The sequence below is a fragment of the Trichomycterus rosablanca genome, chromosome 11 (assembly GCF_030014385.1).
Source record: "Trichomycterus rosablanca isolate fTriRos1 chromosome 11, fTriRos1.hap1, whole genome shotgun sequence".
NCBI classification, from domain to species: Eukaryota; Metazoa; Chordata; class Actinopteri; order Siluriformes; family Trichomycteridae; genus Trichomycterus; species Trichomycterus rosablanca.
The window spans coordinates 6997036-7020539 of NC_085998.1; the positions used below are offsets into that span (position 1 = coordinate 6997036).

Genomic DNA, 23504 nt, shown 5'->3' on the forward strand with positions numbered 1-23504 from the left:
TCCTATGCAAGTCAAGATGGTCTGGTGATGAATTGTACAGAGAAACAGTTGGTAATTGTAGGAAGGTGTAGCTCATGAAATGGCCAATAAATGCATGTACAAGATGTACGAGATGAGCAAGATGAGAGAAGTTCCAAGCTCCAAAAAAAAAAAAAAAACAGCGCTGAATATTCTGTTCCGATTTAAAAATAAGAGCTACAAATTAAGTATTTAAAAATATCAGTTGTATTTTGAACTGTGAGCTGAAATCAATCAGAAATGTGACAAATTTTAGGTATTAAAGCATCAGCAAAAACATATTTTCAAATCATATCTGTAAAGGAATCATTCAGTGATTATCATGGGGAATAAAAAAATAAAATAAAAAATAAATAAATACAATAATTAAATAAAATGAGAAATAAATAAAAAGAAAAAAAGAAGGAAAAAAATAACAAAGTATAAAGAGAACAGAAAAAAGAACATAAACTAAAAAGAAATAATAATAATTTGTCATTATTATTTTGAATTATTGGTCATTAATTAATTAATCAATTAACAGTAATTAATAATTTGTTTATTTATTTAAATTTATTAATTTTTTGCCACAAAATTATAGTTTAGTGATAAAAAAAGATACGAAAAAAAATAGAAGACGTTTTTTTGACAGTAAATTTTTTGATACACCACTTTTACACAAGCTCTACTAAAGCAAAACAAATTCATTCATCAATATTTTGCACCACAAGGCATCACTGCTTCATCCAGAGACCAGAATATAAAATCCCTGAAAGTGTTTTTATTTCAGAACTGTGCTGCTCTCAGATTTAATACACGTGTACATTTTAATCCTTCAGATATCAATACACCAAACTGAGCTCCCACTCCTTCATGGGATCCATCCAGAACTGATAAAATAAGATTAAAAAGAAAGAAAGTTTCATTTTTTGTTTTATTTCTCACTCAGATAATCGAGTATCTATTTTTGGCAGCCGCTTGTCTGAACAGGTTTCTAGACTGTCTTGCTGTTGCCCTCCTGTGGACAGAATTTGTAGTGACAAGTACCGTCGATTGCTAAAAGCTTTGACAGCCCGAGTTCAGCTGTATTTACCATCTGAGAGGCTACGTGAGCCTTGGTGAGTTCCTTGGTGTGATCCACATCTACTCTGTATTTAAACATTAGTTACAGTTTTATACTGGAATATGAATAAAGTGCAGAAGTTTTACCAGATTAAACCATGTCAGGTCTGTTTTTTGCATCGTACAGCAGCAGAAGGAGGTTTATTTAATGCAAAGTGGCAGACCTCAGCAGGTTTACAGGCATTTACTCATTTGCTTTGCAGATCATAGGAGCAAAAACCATCAGCGGATTCTATGCCATCGTGGGAGCACAACACCACTTGCATACCTGACAAACAGTTATTGATTGGTACCCTTTTTTATTTAATTTAAGAGGGTCGACACAACCCTTGGTTTTATTAAGAAGGCTATACCAGACGCATAATCACTATACATAGATTTTACATTACCTTTACAATTAAATTCTCACTGAAATTACAGAATAAATATATGCACACTTTATCTTTTCAAATCTTCGTGTGAGAGAGAAAACATTAAAAGTGCTTCCTACAAAGCCGTTAGTGGTAATATCCAGAGACAGGTTTTGTCTTAAGAAAGTGCATTAAATTTCATAAAATATCTTGTTATGAGCTTCATATATTCACAAATATTTTTTTTCCTTTTTTTCCTTTAGGTGCGTCTTTCCGAGAGGACGTCCGTTTTTGGAAATATATAAAATAAATAAACCACCGAACAGAAATATGTTGCACAGTATCTCTATCAAGTGGATTGATCTGGTATTCTCGACAGTACCCACCCCTGCCGTTGGATGCATGCGGCAAACTCCAACTACGAGCTGTGCCAGGCTGTCTGGAAAATATCCGAGAAGCCACGAAAAGACCGTGCCGATCTTCAGATTTCCAGATCTTCCGAAGCACAAACAAATCTGTTCCGTATAAAAATAAGGGTCATTGCTGGCTACTCTGAAAAAAAGGCACTTCATTGAATATCTGAGTATGGCCTTTCCTCCAAAGCGTTTTGAAGGAAATGTGTGATATATGTATAGATATATATTTATTTTGATATTTATCATGCTTTTTTTGACGCTAAGTATGGAAGTGAGCTTACTCTCCATCATCAGAACCGATACGATTTCTCAAAGACTTCGAGGTAATCCGGCTTGGTCTGAAGTTTGGCCCTTAACTCAAGGTACTCGTTCTGGGACTGCTCGGGAAATCCCTTACCCCCGGTGAATAGCAGAGTTTCTTTCAACCTGGCGTCTTGCTGCAAATCGGGGTATTGCATTCCTGGAGGGTGCGCATGCGCGACATGCATGTCCTTCAATTTTGGAACGGTTCCATAAAGGCAGTCTACGAACCCGACGGTCGGTGTAGGCCTCTGGCTGTCGATGATCGTTGGGCAAAGAACGCCGTTCTCGTGAAATCCGGCCACGTTGTCAGTTTGGTTCGCTGTCACAATGGTGTTGAGTTGAGAATTGGACACGGCCATCGTCCATTCCTTCTCCTTTTCCATCAGAGTTCGATAATTACTGCTGTTCTCCTTGGTCTCTACAAAACGTTCTCCATCGATCTCACCTTCTCGAGGTTTATAAATGGGATTGTTGCACATTTGAGTAACCGGATGTGGGATGTACTCGTAGACGTGCCCGGTGGCAGGTTTCTCCGGAGAGGAAGCTTGTTGTTCCTCAAATATCCTGCACTGCATCTGGATCCCGGTGAGATCCACGCCCTCCTGGCGCTTTTTAAAGGGCAGTCCCTTCCTCCTTCTCAGTACAAACGCAAATAATCCAGCAGCTACGAACACAGAAGATATGAACAAGATCAAAAGACTTAGGATTAGTACTGACAGGGGAACAGCTCCTGAAGAGGGTGCGTATCCTAATCCGGAGTCACTGGTCGAAGTGACGTCACTGTCAAGGCCAGGAGAGGCTGCGAATTTCATCTCGGGACAGATGACCTCAAGGTCCAGGTTGCGAAGATCCTTCCCGAAAGCAAACTCTGGTGTCTTGCAGATGACCTCCCCGACCATGATGACGGAGCTCAGCTTCTCGATCCACTGCTTGAGAGGGACGATGTCGCAGGAGCATTCCCACGGGTTCTGATGCAGGTCGATCTGAACGATGGAGTCCAGGTGCTCCAGGACTCCAGTCACGGGTAGGTACAGAAAGTAGTTGTTGCGCAGGTTCAGCCGAGACAAGGAGGTGCCCGCGAAAGCATCGGTAGGAAGGGTACGGAGCAGGTTATCGTTTAGGAAAACCAGCTGCAGGTTGGGAATCAGACTGAAAGCAGCTGGCTGGATCTCCCGAATGACATTGTACTCTAGATATAAGTAACTGAGCATCTGCAGACCACGAAACATGCCCGGAGTCAGCCTTTCAATATCGTTACCATTTAAATACAAACTTTTTAAATTAGGAAGGTTGACGAAGGCACCTTCTTGAACGTATGATATTCGATTATTACCCAAATGGAGTAAATCCAGGCTGGAAAAGTTCCAGAAATCTGAGCGGTAGATTTTTTGAATCAGATTTCCACTAAGATAAAGTTTTTTGGCATTTAGCGGACGTGGCAGGAGCTCTGAGATGTTGTGGAATCCCTTTTCTTTGCAGTTGACGGTAAGTCCAAGGTTATTGATGTGTAAATTGCACATACACCCAGTTGGGCAGATGATTGGAATAGGTGGACGTGTTTGGTAGCCAGGAACAGGAGGGTGGTTGGGACCGGGATAGATGCTTCGTGGCGTCGGCGGTGTTTTCGTGGGTCTCGGTCGCTTCGTTGGTTTGACGTGCTTCTCTCGGTATTCCACCGAGGAGGCAGTGTTGTGGAACGATGACAACATGGATGACGGCTTGGTGGGCCATGTGTTCTCGCTATTAAACGGAATCCTCGGGATGCCAAGTTTAGCCTCGATTTCAGCCTCGGACAGCAAGGGGCAAAGTTCACTCCGCTTAATCTCACGGAGATCCTTGCCGTGTAAGTGAAACGGATACTCGCATGTGATGTCGCCCACCAGGGCGGTGTAGGGTATTCTCTCCAGCCAGGTTTTGAGCTGTACAATCTCACAAACACAGTTCCACGGGTTCTCCTCCAGCTGGATCTCCATTAAACTACGACCTACGTATTCCAACGTCCCCTTGTACGGTAGAGTCTTTAACCGATTGCCTCGCAAATCAAGGTGCGTCAAGGACACCGACCTGAATAAGAAATTGGGTAGCGTGGGTATTAAATTGTCATTCAAAATAAGCACTCTGAGTTTGTGCAGGTAACGGAAAGCACCGCTCTCTATCCTCTTGATGACATTGTAGTCTGCCTGAAGGTACTCGAGGCTCTCGAGTCCGAGGAAGGTGTCGTTCCGGAACACCTCCAACTTGTTCTCGTGCAGAAAGAGCTTTTTCAAAATAGTCAACCCATTAAAGGCGCCGGCATGAATGTCCTGCAGTGCATTGTTGCCCAGGTTGAGTGACACAGCATTGTTGAGGTGCAAGAAGCTATTAAAATATAGCTTGCGCATAGAGTTCCTCTGCAGGTTGAGCTTGAACGGTCTCGTCCACGACTGGGAGACCTGGCTGACATTTGTAAATCCTTTGCTGTCGCAGTGCACGTGAAAGACGCCCTCCTTGACTTCGCAGTCGCAGGGGTCGAAGCAAGGCTCGTCGATTTCCTCAGACTCGTCCAGCAGTGGGATCGGCGTAGTCCACCCTAAAGCTATTGTGCTTAGCAGGGTTACCCACAGCATCCTTCCTCCAGGACCCGATGAAGTTACGGCAGACAGCCACTTCACAGCACTGGAATGAAAACAGAGAGACGAATTAGTGCTTAAAGTGTTCGGACACTCGTAGGATTTCTTGACAGTTTCAGAACCCTTGACAGCAACCACAGCATCCACAGAAGTGCAATTCAGACCATAAATAATTCAAGGCACATTTTTCTTGGTGTTCAGGTTTGCCAAAATAAAGTACACACCCATATTTATCCCATATGGTTAGATTTTCTGGAAGGTCGCCTGCATCGTTAGGCTTGTCAGTGACGTTGCATTTTTTCATAGCACCGTCAGCCTGCAGTCCAATTAATCATGTTGCTTTTTGCGTCAATCAGATCAGACAGCGGCTCTCATCTAGTCTCCCCTAATTTATCTAGTTCTTATCCAGCCCTCCACCCCTCCATCCACCTACACACACACACACACACACACACACACACACACATAAACCCAAATGAAAATCCATACAGATTCAAGGCTAGTGGGATGAACCAGACATTTGTCAACTTAATGCATCTTGCTGGGCTTTGATTTATAAAAACCTCATTCTGTAACCTCATTTTAGACAGAAAACTATTTTTAATGCTAGTCTAATACAAGGACAGGACATTTCCAAAACAAACCACCATGACCTCTCAAAGATAGTCAATCTTTAATTAGATCAGCCTAGCATAGCCAAGTCTCTTTGTTTTTCCACACACTGAACACACATGATTAGCTCTCGACACATCTACCGCCGGAGTCTGTGAGCCGAGGGAGCTGGAAGCCGACAAGTCCTAAACGCTAGCGTGCGTCAAGGTCCCCCCTCACTCCTCGTCGACTTTGGATGAAAGGAACGGATGAAAGACTTCATTGGAAAGCCTTTGATGAATAGGACACATTGTACCAGGCGCATCCTATGCCAAAAAACCCAAACCTTAGGCTTTAAAGAATTCACAAGATATAACCGAGTATATTATCAGTGCAGCAGGTACCTACTTGGGATTTTCTCAACAGGCTCCAAGTTTACATCTCCTGCGCCTTGACGGAGGCGGAGACTGGCGCTCCGGCGGCTGGGGACTGGATGAAGACATGCACTGCAACAAAAATGAAAACAAATCTTCATTGAGTCCACAAACTGTCGGATATCTCCATATTCAGCGTCTCAGCCAGCGCCGGGATGGAAATAAAAGCTTTTCTTGATTTGTTTTCGGTCCGGATGAGATTAGATCAGGCACAGATCAATAAGCACAGAGCAGGTTCCCGATCACAAACGGAGGAATTCGAGACCAAAAACGGGTCCGAGACAGTCCGTCCTCCCACATCCGTCGAGTTCGGCGAGCTCTCACCTCTTTTCTTTTTTTCCCGAATGCAGATTAAAAGCGTCAGCGCGAGAACCGGGCGAAAAAGAGTTTAAAATTTTTTCGATCTCTGAGTCTTTAACATGGTGCTGATTTCTCCTTGGTCGTCCCAGGCAAACAAGGCAAAGTGAAGACGTGATTGGAATAAAAGCTCCGGTGGTTACACTCTTCCCCTGCGATTCTGCTTTATGGCTGCAGGTGTGATGCGGAGGAAACGGAGACGCAGGTCGACTTGGATACGTAGTGCCAGAGCAGCATTGCTACGGTGTTGAGCGGTACGGAGAGGATGCGCTACGTCGGCTCGCTGAAAGATCTCGCTGTGAAATGGGCTTGAAGGAAAGCAGGCGGGAGGGAGGACGAGCAAATAAAGGTAGGAGGAGGGAATGCTCAACCTCTCTCTCTCTCTCTTTCTCTCTCTCTCTCTCTCTCGCGCTGTTTCGTGCTCTTTCTCTTTTGGCTTTCTCTCTTTTACTCCCTCACACACATGCTCTCTCTTTCAATCATTCTCTCTTGTACACGCTCTCTCTCTCTTGCATTCTCGCGTCTACTCTCTCCCTTCCTCTCTCTCTCTCTCTCTTTATCATACACACTCTGCCTCATGCTCTCTTAACCTCTGTTAGTCTCTGTCTCCCGCAGCATCTCTTGTTCACTCTCTCACTCATGCATTCTCTCTCTCTCTCTATCCTTCTCTCTCTCTCTCTCTGGGTCTGGGTTCGATCTCGCTGCAGCAGCCTGAACTTATGAAAGGTTCTCTGTCTCCACACTGATCTCTATTCAGCAGCAGCTCTTTATTGTACTAAACTCGTCCTGTAGTGGGCGGCCAAGATCTACAACTCATGCTCTCTCACATCTACACACACACACACACACACACACTCACACACAAATCAGTTATCATGGTGCTTTAGATGAAAAGGATACAGCAATAATATTAATAATAATAATAATAACAATTATTATTGTTTTAAAATTATTATTATTATTAATATTATTATTATTATTATTTTGTTATTGTTGTTATTGTTTACTATTATTATGTGTATTTATTTATTTATTTATTTATTTATATTTCTAAATGCAGTTCTGTCTGTTCTTTAGTTTCATATATCCCTCCCAAATTTTGTAAAATAATGAAAGTAAAAAAAAAATAAAAAAAAATAATAAAAAAAAATATATATAATAATAATAATAATAAATAATAACAATAATAATAAATAATAATAATAATAATTATTATTATTATTATTACAGCAATACTACTACTACTACTAATAATAATAATAATAATAATTATTATTATTATTATTATTTTGTCATTGTTGTTATTATTTATTTCTTAATATATATATTTCTTATTGCAGTTCTGTCTGTGCTTTGGTTTTATATATCCCTCCCAAATTAAATAAAAAAATGTAAAATAATGAAAGTGAAAATACATAAATAAATAAATAAATAATGAATAATAGTAATGATAATAGTAAAATAATAATAATAATAATAATAATAATAATAATAATAATAATAATTATTATTATTATTATTTTTATAATGGATATTAATATTATTATTTCATCATTATTGTTATTATTTATTATCATTATATTTATTTATTTATTTATTTATATTTCTTAATGCAGTTCTGTCTTTTCTTTGGTTTCATATATCCCTAACAAATTTTGTGAAGTGAAAATAAATTAATAATAATATTATTATTAATAATTTATTAATAGTAATAATAGTAATAATAATAATAATAATAATAATAATAATAATAATTAATAATAATAATAATAATAATAATAATAATAATAATAATAATAAATCCACACCTGCCAGCCAATCAGAAATGAGGATTTTGTGTGGTCATCACTTTACAGCTTTTAGCAGTGTAAGTAAACGACTGAACTATTTCACTGTCAGTACTGATGGATTTTTGTCTCTCTCTCTATTTTTAAGGTTTTGGTCCTCTGGAGAATAAAAGAGCTTTGGGAGGGAAGATGTTACTGACTCTTCCACAGGATTTTTCTCTCATTTCCTCATGAAATGTTTCAAAGTTTCTTCCTCTATCAGTGGTCCTGAACTCGCTTAGGTACAGAAAATAACAAGAACATGTCCATCAATCTCTACTTAAAGTACACTCTTCTCAGGCCTTACTGTTCTTCACGTCCTCCATCACTGTTTCTCCATCAGTGCTTCTCCTGTCCATGATGTTCTCTACAGTCCGGTGAAAAAGTCTGCTAAAAAATAACTTTTTAACAGTCAGAAATGCCTGATTTCTGTTTACTATCTATCTACACCATTTTGCCAAAAGTATTCACTCACCCATCCAAATCATTGAATTCAGGTGTTCCAATCACTTCCATGGCCACATGTGTATAAAACCAAGCACCTCGGCATGCAGACTGCTTCTACAAACATTAGTGAAAGAATGGGTCGCTCTCAGGAGCTCAGTGAATTCCAGCGTGGTACCGTGATAGGATGCCACCTCTGCAACAAGTCCAGTCGTGAAATTTCCTTGCTACTAAATATTCCACAGTCGACTGTCAGTGGTATTATAACAAAGTGGAAGCGATTGGGAACAACAGCAACTCAGCCATGAAGTGTTAGGCCACGTAAAATGACAGAGCGGGTCAGTGGATGCTGAGGCGCATAGTGCGCAGAGGTCGCCAATTTTCTGAAGAGTCAATCACTACAGACCCTCCAAACTTCATGTGGCCTTCAGATTAGCTCAAGAACAGTGTGTAGAGAGCTTCATGGAATGGGTTTCCATGACCGAGCAGCCGCATCCAAGCCTACATCACCAAGCTCAATGCAAAGCGTCGGATGCAGTGGTGTAAAGCACTCCATCACTGGTCTCTAGAGCAGTGGAGACGTGTGCTCTGGAGTGACGAATCACGCTTCTCCGTCTGACAATCCGATGGATGAGTCTGGATTTGGCGGTTGCCAGGAGAACGGTACTTGTCTGACTGCATTGTGCCAAGTCTAAAGTTTGGTGGAGGGTGGATTATGGTCTTGGGTTGTTTTTTAGGAGTTGGGCTCGGCCCCTTAGTTTCAGTGAAAGGAACTCTTAATGCTTCAGCATACCAAGAGATTTTGGACAATTTCATGCTCCCAACTTTGTGGGAACAGTTTGGGGATGGCCCCTTCCTGTTCCAACATGACTGCTCACCAGTGCACAAAGCAAGGTCCATAAAGACATGGATGAGCAAGTTTGAAGAACTTGACTGGCCTGCTCAGAGTCCTGACCTCAACCCGATAGAACACTTTTGAGATGAATTAGAGCGGAGACTGTGAGCCAGGCCTTCTCGTCCAACATCTCGTCTGTCTATCTATCTATCTATCTATCTATCTATCTATCTATCTATCTATCTATCTATCTATCTATCTATCTATCTATCTATCTATCTATCTATCTCTGTCTGTCTGTCTGACTGTCTGTCTATCTAATAACCAATATATTGGCTCCCAGGTGACAGCGGGATATTCCGCTAGCACACCAGCGCCGAGATTCTGAACTCCTCGGTTCGAAACTTGCCGTTGCCAGCAGTTGGCTGGCACCATCTAGCAGGCATAATTGGCAGTGCCTGCAGCATGGTTCTGCTAGGGCGGGGTGACCGGACTATGTGGGTGGGGTCTTCAAACTCTGTGTAAGGACCCTGATTGGCAGCAATATACCCACTTCGACTGCGATCAGGGATCCCCCAGCAGCGGAAGACAAATTGACTACACTAAATTGGGAGAAAATGCATCAATAAATAGAAAAAAAAATCAATATATTGATCAGCTATGAGTAATAAACAATCAATTAATTAATCAATGAACCAAAAAAGCAATAGAATAATAAATTAATTATTTAACTAATTACCTCCAATCTATTTGTCCATTCACAAATCAATCAACTAATGTATCAATTTAAATAGACTGTGACTTGTAAGACAGACTTTTACATCCAAAATCACCTCCTGACCTCAATAATGCTCCTTTAACTGAATGGGTATGAATGTCTGCAGACACACTGGCTTATGATCACGTGTCTACATACTTCATACCAGAGGAATAAAAATGAAAAAGAGATTTATGTAAAAAATACAATTAAAAACTGAAAACTGACAAGAAGAAAAATGGACAGGGCTGAGGCATAAAAAGTCTGAACTAAAAAAATTAAAAGAAAATAGAATTTGATATTTAAGAGAATAAAAAGAGCTATTGGCAGTGGACTCGGATTTCGTGACCTGACTAACTGTGGAGCTGGAACAGAATCTAATTTTACCTGCGTCAAGAAGTTACGTTCCTCCACCCGTTCGTCTAAAATAAGCACTCGGGCGCTGTGGATTTAGTCAACTTATAGCATCAGCAATGTGTCTTTAGGTGAAGAAGCTCTCCAAAATAATATGTTGTGTGGGTGTGATGGCACCATTGAAGCCATGCCTTGATATGGCAGGTAGCCCAGTCTCAGTGGGTATCATTGTGTGGGTAAAATTCACACCAAACAGAGACCTGCATGATGAGTAGCTGGTGTTTTCTCCATCGTTAAACTCCTACACACACCAATCTCACAGCTGAACCTAAAATAAAGAGGCTTTTCTTAAAATCTCAACACATCTTTACTGAAAACTCACAAACTTTTAGAGATATAATCTATTTAAGTGTTTTTACTACTTTTACATTCAGACATTGACATGTATGGACATGGTAGCTCGATGCTGTAAATAACAAGCTATTTGATATAGTGTGGTCAGTTACACTAGCCCCCAGCTGTTGAGATCCCGGTTCCAATCTCAGCTGTGCTATAAGCCGGGCGGACGTCCACACAGACGATGGCTTGGCTATGGTTTGACTATGTTTGGAAGAAGGGGGTTACCATCCAGTTTCTCATTAGACCAGGAAATCAAGTCCTCCAAGTGGGCTGTCATGTGCCTTTACTCAGCAGCCAACCATCACAAAGTGATTATATGAAATCTATATCTAATAAGACTAATAATAGGCTAATAAGACAATAAGCTGTCCTGTTATAAAATAATAAGGTTTTATCCTAGTGGTTTTATCCTAGTAGTCTTTACTTTCCTTTGGGATCAATAAAGTATCTATCCATCTATCTATTTGTCTGTCTGTCCGTCCGTCCGTCTGTCTATATATCTGTCTCTCTATCTATCTCTCTATCTGTCTGTCTGTCTGTCTGTCTGACTGACTATCTATTTATCTATCTGTCTGTCTATCTGTCTGTCTATCTTTTATCTTTCTGTCTGTCTGTCTGTCTGTCTGTCTGTCTGTCTGTCTGTCTGTCTGTCTGTCTGTCTATCTATCTATCTATCTATCTATCTATCTATCTGTCTATATGTCTGTCTGTCTGTCTGTCTGTCTGTCTGTGTATCTGTCTGTCTATCTTTCATCTGTCTGTCTCTCTATCTGTCTGTCTATCTTTCATCTATATGTCTGTCTGTCTATCTATCATCTGTCTGTCTGTCTATCTGTTTGTCTATATTTGTCTGTCTATCTGTCTGTCTGTCTATCTGTCTGTCTGTCTGCCTGTCTCTTTATCTGTCTATCTATCTGTCTGTCTGTCTATCTGTCCATCCGTCCATCTATCTAGTTAAGGTCCTGGACTAGTATCAAAAGGTCACTGGTTCAAGCCCTGCCACTGCCAGGCTGTCACTGTTGGACCCTTGAGCAGGGCCCTTAACCCCTTGCTTAAACAGTATGTTGTCACTTTACTGTAAGTCACTTTGGATAAGTGTCTGCTAAATGCTAAAAATGTAAATGTAAGATAATAATAACATTATTCCACAACTGTTAGCCAATCAGAAATGAGGATTTTATGTGGTCATTGTATAGGGTTCATTACTCTGCTTGAAGAGTAGCGGTGTGAGTACAAGACTGAAGTATTTTGGTATCAGTACTGATTGATTTTGTCCAGGGAATCAAGTCCTCCAAGTGAGCACTTATTTAGAAGTGGGTTCCATCTTGCTACTCTGTTATTGAGGCTGCAGAGATGGTTGGCCATCCACAGCTTTCTCCTATTTCTGCAAATAATCTCCTACAGAGTGACCACAGTGTGTTTTCACCTCCTGGAACAACTATTATTGCTCAAATGTCAAATTTTGCCAGACAAACAGCTTCTAGGAGGCACACATGGCCATTGTAATTAATGGTCACTGTGATTTGCATGTGGACCTGATCACTGGTTTCATTGTTATGCAATGGGTGGTGATCGGTCGTTACGCAAATCGTCTGCATATAAGGTTGGGGTATTTACCACCAGCTCAGACTTGGATGAGTGACGAAACATATCTCTAAAACAAACTTGTGTCCAGATAAACTGATTCAACTTTGTACAGCTTCTAGGAGGGTTCAAGAGGGTTCCCAGAAACACTTAAAGCGTTACATTTTGGTTTATACACCTTGCCGCAATTTGATCATGGAGATCTAGACAGTTCCATGGACTTCACGCTTCATCCTGTTCTTGTCCTGAAAAACCTATTCCCAATGATTCAGACTGCAGCAGCTGATTCCGGTTGTGCACTAGACACGTCTCAAGGATAATCTAAGCAAATGGGATCCACCTGTCCATAATTTGGAGCTTCACAGGACATAAATGAGATATTTTAACTTTTGATTTGATCATTCATTCCTAAGAAACATTTTTTCATCATCATTAAGGGTGATTAGAAGTGTGTTCAGACATCATCATCATCATCATTACAGAAAATAAACAGTTGCAGAAATGGGTGAAATCACACGATAGCAAAGTCTTCTTTGGGTGTGTGTAAACTTTTGACTTTAAATGTAGATGTAATATTTAAATGTAAATATTGAGAAAGCATTTAGCACAGGTTGCAAAGATACAACGAGCAAAACGCCGCTTTGTTCACAAGTCACAAAATACGAGTCCAAGTCATATCACGAGTATTTAGACTAGAGTCAGAGTCAAGTCCCGAGTCTTTAGACTAGAGTCCAAGTCAGGTCACGAGTCTTTAGGCTAGAGTCCAAGTCAAGTCCCGAGTCTTTAGACTAGAGTCAGAGTCAAGTCACAAGTCTTTAGGCTAGAGTCTGAGTCAAGTCACGAGTCTTTAGGCTAAAGTCAGAGTCAAGTCACAAGTCTTTAGACTAGAGTCCAAGTCAAGTCACGAGTCTTTAGACTAGAGTCAGAGTCAAGTCACGAGTCTTTAGGCTAGAGTCCAAGTCAAATTACGACTCTTTAGACTAGAGTCAGAGTCAAGTCCCGAGTCTTTAGACTAGAGTCAGAGTCAAGTCCCGAGTCTTTAGGCTAGAGTCCAAGTCAAGTCACGAGTCTTTAGACTAGAGTCCGAGTCCAGTAATAAGTCTTTAGGCTAGAGTTCGAGTCAAGTCACAAGTCTTTAGACTACAGTCAGAGTCAAGTCACGAGTCTTTGGGCTAGAGTCTGAGTCAAGTCACAAGTCTTTAGGTTAGAGTTTGAGTCAAGTAACGGGTCCTTAGACTAGAGTTCTGTATTTTGTCGTTTTACTTCATGTCTTTACTTTCCTTGTCATTGTGCAAATGAATGTAATTTCCATAACAAGAAGGTACCAGTTAAAAGCTTAAACTGATACGTTTAGTTTTTTATTGCAAAACAAAAGCAAGCAATAAATCACGGCACAGCAGCCAAAATCCAAAACACAGCAAAAAAAAAATCATTACCACTGCTTACCTTAGCTTATGTTCTTTCAGATGCTATTAAATTTATAACAGTGTCCAATTAGGAATATTTACATTTACATTTTAGGCATTTAGCAGAAGCATTTAGCAGAAGCCTTTATCTAAAGCGGCTTACATTACAGATACTGTATACAGTCTGAGCAATTGAGGGTTAAGGGCCTTGCTCAAGGGCCCAACAACAGCAACCTGGCAGTGGTAGAGCTTGAACCAGCGACCTTCAGATTACTAGTCCAGTACCTTAACCACTAGGCTATATAGGAATGTTATGTTGTAAATGTGCTTATAATTACAAACCTCCAAACTTTTCCCGGTTGTGAGGTAAAACACGAACTTTTTAGAAAGCCGATCAAGTGTTTCATTGACAATCATCTGTGTGACGCAAACTGAATAAATGCAAATAACAGCATTTCTTACTAACAATTACAATCAGAAGGTCTGATTGGTTCAGAAAGCGCTCTTTCAACCATTAGCGCCATTCACCCAGTTGTTCCTGTGAAGTGCACTATGTAGGGTATTCCACTATTTTAAGTGAGCGATGCTTCATCACTACGTCGAAAGCTGGCTGTAACAACCCATTGCGTGTGTTGCGGATGGGTTGAAAGATATACAGCGGGGAAAATAAGTATTGAACAAATCAACATTTTTCTCAGTAAATGTATTTCTAATGACATGAAATTTTCACCAGATGTTGGTAACAACCCAAGTAATACACACATATAAAGCAGTCAAAACAAATAAGTCCAAAAATTAAGTTATGTGTAATAAAGTGAAATGACACAGGGAAAAAGTATTAAACACATGAAGAAAAGGAGGTGCAAAAAGGCATGGAAAGCCAAAACACCAGCTGAAATCTGTCAGTATTTAGAAAGCTATCCTGCCCCTATAAGTGCAAATTAATATCAGCTGGTTTAGTCCTAATTGATGGCCTACAAAAAGGTTTCTTATTACCAAGGTGTCACACAAGAAGCATCTCGTGATGGGTAAAAGCAAAGAGCTCTCTCAAGACCTTTGCAACCTTATTGTTGCAAAACATACCGATGGTATTGGTTACAGACGTATTTCTAAACTTCTGAATGTTCCTGTGAGCACCGTTGGGGCCATTATCCGGAAGTGGAAAAAACATCATTTCACCATAAACCGGCCACGACCAGGTGCTCCTCACAAGATTTCTGACAGAGGAGTCAAAAGAATAATCAGAAGAGTTGTCCAAGAGCCAAGGACCACTCGCGGAGAGCTTCAGAAAGACCTGAACTTAGCAGGTACAGTTGTTTCAAAGAAAAGTATAAGTAATGCACTCAACCGCCATGGCCTTTATGCACGCTCACCGCGCAAGACTCCATTACTGAAGAAAAAGCATAATGAAGCTCGTTTAAAGTTTGCTGCACAACATTTGGACAAGCCTAAAAAATACTGGGAGAATATAGTCTAGTCAGATGAGATCAAAATTGAACTCTTTGGTTGTCATAGCACACACCATGTTTGGAGGAGAAAAGGCACTGCACATCACCCCAAAAACACCATACCAACAGTGAAGTTTGGAGGTGGGAACATCATGGTGTGGGGCTGTTTCTCAGCATATGGTACTGGTAGACTTTATGTAACTGAAGAAAGGATGAATGGAGAAATGTACAGAGATATTCTTGATAAGAATTTGCTGCCATCTACCAGGATGCTGAAGATGAAACGAGGGTGGACATTTCAGCAAGACAATGATCCCAAACACACAGCCAAGGAAACTCTCAAGTGGTTTCAGAGAAAGAAAATAAAGCTGCTAGAATGGCCCAGTCAATCACCCGACTTGAATCCAATTGAAAATCTATGGAAAGAACTGAAAATCAGAGTTCATAGAAGAGGCCCCCGGAACCTTCATGATCTGAAGACAGATTGTGTGGAAGAATGGGCCAAAATCACACCTGAACAATGCATGCAACTAGTTTCTCTATACAGAAGGCGTCTTAAAGCTGTCATTACCAACAAAGGCTTTTCTACTAAATATTAAATAAATTTCAGTAAGCGTGTTCAATACTTTTTCCCTGTGTCATTTCACTTTATTACACATAACTAAATTTTTGGACTTATTTGTTTTGACTGCTTTATATGTGTGGATTACTTGGGTTGTTACCAACATCTGGTGAAAATTTCATGTCAATAGTCCCATCAGAAATATATTTACTGAGAAAAATGTTGATCTGTTCAATACTTTTTTCCCCACTGTATATAATTGTCACACGTAACTAATGTTAACACATGCTGATGCTGACTCTTGTTGTTTATGAGTCATTTTTTTGCGAGTCATGAGTCGAGTCCGAGTCATTTGAACTTTGAGCGCTGCAGCAAGTGCAAAAATTGGAAACTCAACGTGGAAAAACGATGACATAATCAGCACAAAAGGTGAGGTTTTGCCTCTTCTCATGTGAATGTGCCCTGAGTTTTTTTAATGCTGGCCGGAGTGAGTGACGGGGTGAAGTTAGGTGGGGTTTGGTGTGATGTATGTAAATGCACCCGTCAGGAAGCAAGTGAAAACATATTGATGAGCTACCCTCCACCAAGCTGTTCATCTTACTGATGTGCAACCAAGAAGGAGAGGAATCATCTCTGATGTAAAGCCATGCGTGACAACAGATGGACTAGCTAGAGGTCATGAAGCACACACACACACACACACACGTATACACACTGTACCTGTGTGTGTAAGCCGGTATCAGCAGGGCTTCTGTCCTTGTTGTTATTGCTGGGTGAAAACTTGCCATTGCGTCATTCATCTTCTCCCACATTAAAGAGAAATGCAGTGTGCTGAAGCGATCAGAGCAGAAATGCGCCGCAATACTTTTGGTGTGTGTGACATTGAGTAAAAATACAAACCGACAACCTTCCATCTGACTGTCCTGTGAGTAAATGTGCTGACACTTTAATGGCATGAATGAAAGCTGAAAGAGAAGGAAATTCCTCATGTCGGGTGAGGAATTCCCTCACATACTCAATCCTACACGTTCTGGCTAAATAGATGTGGAAAAAAAAACAGGTGTATTAAACCAATGATTGAAAAATCAATTATATGCTTCCGAGATTGTTCCAAGAGTTTAGGGAAGGCCCTTTTCTGTTCCAGCATGACTGTACTCTTCATCTTTGGAATGAACTGACATGTCAGTTGCCAGCCAGGCCTTACTGTCCAACATTAAGGTCTGACCTTGAAGAAATGTCCACACTCACACTCCAAAATCCTGTGAATACATTCAGTTTTTGTATCTCCAATTCATCCCACATGCACGTATTTGGGCTGTGGGAGGAAACTGGCGCTCCCGGAGGAAACCCGCACAGACACTGGGAGAACATGCAAACTCCACACAGAAAGTACCCAAACCGCTCCACCTGGGATAGAGACTGTTTAAGCCAAAAATAGTTGAGAATGTCCAACAATCTAGGGTCACATGTCCACATACTTCAAACCATATAGTGTACCTTGATTGGCAGAATGCTATATGTGCCAGTTTTAAGGTGGCACTGTGGAACAGCTGGTACAAAGAACATGGTACCAACATGGAGATCTGGGATTAATTTCTGCCTTTGGTCACTGTGTGTGAGACGTGCAACTGCAGGAAGGGCTGTTGCAGAGGCAATGAGGAGAACTCTATCCAACCTTTCCTCCCTCAGACATGTCCTTATTTGTGCTGAGAGTCTGGCCAGGCTGGTAGCACTGCTGAGACTCGAACCCAAGGCTAGAACTGTCTAGGGTGCTGGACTAGCATATAGGACTTGGGCGCAGTTTCATGGCATGTTTATTCTATTAGTACAGTAATGAATGGTCACATGTCCACGTACTTCAAGCCATATAGCTGGTACAGAGGACATGATACCAACATGGAGATCTGGGATTGATTCCTGCCTTTGGTCACTGTGTGTGAGGAGTGCAATGTGTTCCTCCACTACTTGTGCCGCACCAAAGCCACACTGCAGTGGCAATGAGGAGCAATCTTCCCTTCCTCAGACATGTCCTTATTTCTGCTGAGAGTCTGGCCAGGCTGGTAGCACTACTGAGACCCAAACCCAAGGCTAGAACTGCTTGGGGCGCTGGACTAGCATATAGGACTTGAGCACATACAGGACTTAACCCTTTTGTGGCATGTTTATTCTATTAGTACAGTAATGAATGATCACATGTCCACATACTTCAAGCCATATAGCTGGTACAGAGGACATGATGCCAACGTGGGGATCTGCGATTGATTCTTGGGTTTACTCACTGTGTGTAAAGAGTGCAATGGGTTCCTCCACTACTCGTGCCATGCCTAAACCACACTGCAAGAATGGCTGTTGCAGAGGCAATAAGGAGGAATTCTATCCAACCTTTCCCCCCTCAGACATGTCCTTATTTGTGCTGAGAGTCTGGCCAGGCTGGTAGCATTGCTGAGACCCAAATCCAAGGCTAGAACTGTCCGGGGTGTTGGACTAGCATATAGGAATTTTGCACAATTTAAGCGCAGTTTAAAGATATGTTACTTATATACAGTATGTTCAGTACATGAATCAGTAAGCAGTGATGTTTTGGACAAGCTGTTAGAACATAAGTTACACCGTCCGCAGTCAAGTGAGCCTCATCTTCTGCTTTTACTTTTAACTGTATGCATTTTGCAACCACTGGATGCCGGTTTGACCCAGAAGTACCCTGACGCAACAGCAAATAAAAATAAAAAAGGATCAAATGGCATCTGCACATCAAAGACAAATGATTGTCTTTGATCTTTCGGGTCTGCTTCTTAAAAATCTGCCAGAAATCTGGAACATTTTAACCACTGATTACCAAATAAACTGGATTACATCTAACCACCAGAAAAATTTGCTTACAGCACAATGGAACAGACCATCACATGACCATTGTTGTATATACACTGATCAGCCATAACATTAAAACCACCTCCTTGTTTCTACACTTACTGTCTATTTTATCAGCTCCACTTACCATATACCACTTTGTAGTTCTACAATTACTGACTGTAGTCCATCTATTTCTCTGCATACTTTGTTAGCCCCCTTTCACCCTGTTCTTCAATGGTCAGGACTCTCCCAGGACCACCAAAGAGCATGTATTATTTAGGTGGTGGATCATTCTCAGCACTGCAGTGACACTGACTTGGTGGTGGTGTGTTAGTGTGTGTTGTGCTGGTATAAGTGGATGTCCTTGTAGATGTAAAGTCAGAGACGGTCACTCATCTATTGCTGCTGTTTGAGTTGGTCAATCTTCTAGACCTTCATCAGTGGTCACGGGATGGTGCCTACGGGGCTCTGTTGGCTGGATATATTTTTGGTTGGTGGACTATTCTTAATCCAGCAGTGACAGTGAGGTGTTTAAAAACTCCATCAGTTCTGCTGTGTCTTATCCACTCATACCAGCACAACACACACTAACACACCACCACCATATCAGTGTCACTGCAGTGCTGAGAATGATCCACCACCTAAATAATACCTGCTCTGTGGTGGTCCTGTGGGGGTCCTGACCATTATAGAACAGTGTGAAAGCAGGTTAAAAAGATATGTAGAGAAACAGATGGACTACAGTCAGTAATTGTAGAACTACAAAGTGCTTCTATATGGTAAGTGGAGCTGATAACATGGACAGTGAGTGTAGAAACAAGGAGGTGGTTTTAATGTTAGGGCTGATCAGTGTATATGTACATTTTAAACCACAGTGGACCTCTTGGACATAGTGTTTACTCACATACTCATTTTAAAAGCCACTTGTCCTAGTCTGGGTCGCAGGGGGTGCTGGAGCCTATCCCAGCTATCAGTGGGCACAAGGCACACAGAAACATCCTGGACAGTCCATCACAGGGCACACACACACACACACACACACACACACACACAGACATCTAGGTGTAATTTTGGTATTTACCTTACTCCTGGAGGAAACCCACACAAACACGGGGAGAACTGGGAATCGAACCCAGGACCTTCTTGTTGTGGGGCAACAGTGCTACCCACTGTGCCACCCTATTTATATTTAGTGTTATTTCATTAGCATCATTCTTATTATTGGTTCTTTTTATTTCCACCATCTAAAAATTGATTTCATTATTTATGACTCTTTTTGTTGAACCTTGGTTATCATAAAAGTCATGAAACTACCCACAATTCCCTGGCGACTCTTAGCATATGGTGCCTTTGACCCTTGTCGGACTTTTCACCCTGCTGCATCATAATGATGTTGCAAGTCTGGGTCTCACACACACACACACACACACACACACTGATATGAATATGTAGAATCATGCCTGCAGGGTCACGCACACACATGTTCACACATATACACACAGTTAAATCACAGAGATCACATGACTCCATGGCTTGTAACATGTGACTTCTGGACACGAGTCAGGGATCTTTAAAGCAAACAGGATGCACCTGACCACGATCTGGAGTCCCACAGCCAGGGGTCTTAATGCTTTCTGAATCCACTGTACATTTAACACAGTGGCATGGTGGGTAGCACTGTCGCCTCACATCAAGAAGGTCCTGGATGGGGCGGTCTAGAGTTTGCATGTTCTCCCTGTGTCCATCTGGATTTTCTCTTGGAGCTATGGTTTCTTACCACAGTCTAAAGACATACAGACAGGTTAATTAGAGCTACTACATTGTCCTTAGGTGTGTGTGTGTGTGTGTGTGTGTGTGTGTTAAGGTGTAAATCTGCCCTGCAATGGACTGGCGCCCTGTCCAGGGTGTTTTTTGTGTGCCTTGTGCCCATTGAGAGCTGGTATAGGCTCCATCACCCCCAGTGACCCTGATTAGGATAAGCAGCAGTGAGTGTGTGTGTGGCTAGCATTTGCTTTAGCCATTAGCAATCAATACTACTGCTAATAATACTGCTCAGATAAAATACGTATTTAATGTGTGAAATTTCACAGGTACAGCAGGTTAAACAGCTGTGGATAAACACACATCCTTTACACTGGTATTTTCAGACATATTTAGAATGTAATGACCTTGTTACTGCGTTTACACAAACATAACGGATGCAGCACATCTATCACGTGCTAATTGTGTAGATCAGAGTGCCGATGGCAGCCTCAGTCGTTCATCATGATTAATGAATGACACATCTGCCCTAAAAGTACAACGATGTTAATGTCTCAGTATTTCTTACCTTTTATCTGATGTGTGTGTGTGTGTGTGTGTGTGTGTGTGGTGATTGTTAGGGCTTTTAGAATCAAGCAGCTAATATCGTGGGGCAAATTTGGGGCAGTTACACCAAAATAACTCAGAAACACAGTAACACAGAATAATAAGTACAAAGTCAGTAAAATTAGGGGCAGTTACAATAAAGAATAACTCCAAAAATCAGTAAAACTAGGGGCAGTTACACCAAAGATTAACTCCAAAGCCATTAAGACTATGAGCAGATATACCAAAGAATAACTTCAGAACAAGTAGGACCAGGGGCAGTTATATAAAAAAATGACTCCAAAGCCAGTAAAACTAGGGGCAGTTACATACAATAATAAATCCAACGCCAGTGAGACCAGGGGCAGTTACACTGAAGAATAACTCCAAAGCCAGTAGGACCGAGAGCAGTTACACCAAATAATAACTCCAATGTTAGTAAAACTAGGGACAGTTGCACCAAAGAATAACTCCAAAGCCAGTGAAACTAGGGGCAGTTACACCGAAGAATAACTCCAAAGACAGTAAAACTAGGGGCAGTTACACCGAAGAATAACTCCAAAGCCAGTAGGACCAGGGGCAGTTACACCAAAGAATAACTCCAAAGACAGTGAAACTAGGGGCAGTTACACCAAATAATAATTTCAAATTCAGTGAGACCAGGGGCAGTTACACCAAAGAATAACTCCAAAGCCAGTAAAACTAGGGACAGTTACACCAATGAATAAACTAATCAGAAGATCTCCAGTTTATCAACAAATGCATGAGAAATTTATTGAAATGTTTAAAAACAATGAACCTCAAAGAAAGACTGGAAGGGATTTGCATATTTCTCCCTCTACAGTGCATAATATCATTTAACCATTCAAGGAATCGGGAGGAATTTCAGTGCGTAAAGGCCAAGGGAGCAAGCTTAAGCTGAACTACAATACAGAGTTACATGCACAAATGCCACTTAAAACTTTACTGTGCAAAATAGAAGCTTATTGTTAACCATGTCCAGAAGTGGCGTCAACTTCTCTGGGATCGGAGGCTGTTGCACATCTTAAGACGTGTCTGCAATCAAATAAAAGTCAAAGTAAATGTAAAAAACTCCATACTGTACCAACTTTTTCTGATTTGGGGTTGTAAATAAAATGTCAAGAAACTTATTATTAACCTTTTCATTCCATCACTGACTGATCAGTGGTTAATGGTTGAGTTTTTCTCTGGCCAAGAACAAGAAACAGTTACACCAGGCCAACCGTAAAGACAGCAACACAAGAGGCAGTAACGCTAAAGACTAACCGCTAGTCTTTACAGCTGCTGTTACTGTGTGTGTGTGTGTGTGTGTGTGTGTGTGTGTGTGTGTGTGTGTGTGTGCGTGTGTGTAATTTTGTGTTACACTGGGCTGCTGAGCGTTCAAGTAACACAACCCCTTCTGTTAGATTTTCCTAGTGGGAAATTAGAGAAACAGCCATCAATTCTATCGAGTCTGATTTGCCCTCGAGTGCTTTATAACACACACACACACACACACACACACACACACACACACACAGATGCACCCAGCATATGCCAGATTTGTTTTCTTTGAAATATAGCTAATTTATTAAGGTCACAATAAATAATTCATTTAGACTTCAAATATTATTAGGAAACTTAATTGTTTTTATTCTGCACTTATTTGTGCAAAATAACTTTGAGCTTCAGTTTTGGGAGAAAAAAAAACTTTTTCTGTGCAAAGTTAGCATTAGATTAAAGCTAAATAAAGTCAAAATAAAATACAGGTTAATATTCAGATACAGGTAAAAACATAGAAATATAGGTTTGGTTGGAAAACACTAATCGAGGGTAAAATATCTATTGTTAATCTTCAATCATTATTATTATTATTATTATTATTATTATTAGTAGTAGTAGTAGTAGTAGTAGTAGTAGTAGTAGTGTTATTATTATTATTATTATTATTATTATTATTATTATTATTATTATTACTAGTATTATTATTATTAATATTATTATTATTATTATTATTATTATTATTATTATTATTATGACTAGTAGTAAGAGTAGTAGTAGTGGTAGTGTTATTATTATTATTATTATTAGTGTTATTATTATTATTATTATTAGTAGTAGTAGTAGTAGTAGTAGTAGTAGTGTTATTATTATTATTATTAGTAGTAGTAGTACTAGTAGTAGTAGTAGTGTTATTATTATTATTATTATTATTATTGTTGTTGTTGTTGTTGTTGTTGTTATTATTATTATTATTATTGTTATTATTATTATTATTAATATTATTATTATTATTATTATTATTATTATTAGGCAGTTACACTGCAGTTTTTCAAAGACAAAAATAGAATATAAAAACAAACGAGTAAAATTTAAGTAAAACAATACAGTTATAGGGAAATTAATTGAATACATTAAAAATCCAATAAAAAACGAAATTATGGAATTTGATTATTATTATTATTATTATTATTGTCATTATTGTTATTATTATTGTTATTATCCTTATTATTA

At 40.2% G+C, this 23504-nt stretch overlaps 1 protein-coding gene across 1 annotated transcript; it reads right to left on the minus strand.

Moving 5' to 3' along the window:
• Positions 1-913: 913 nt before the first annotated feature.
• Positions 914-4815, minus strand: slitrk3a (SLIT and NTRK-like family, member 3a). Its single transcript, XM_063004418.1, has one exon. The coding sequence runs from the start codon at positions 4792-4794 to the stop codon at positions 2176-2178; it is 2619 nt and encodes an 872-aa protein (XP_062860488.1). The 5' UTR covers positions 4795-4815; the 3' UTR covers positions 914-2175.
• Positions 4816-23504: the final 18689 nt, after the last annotated feature.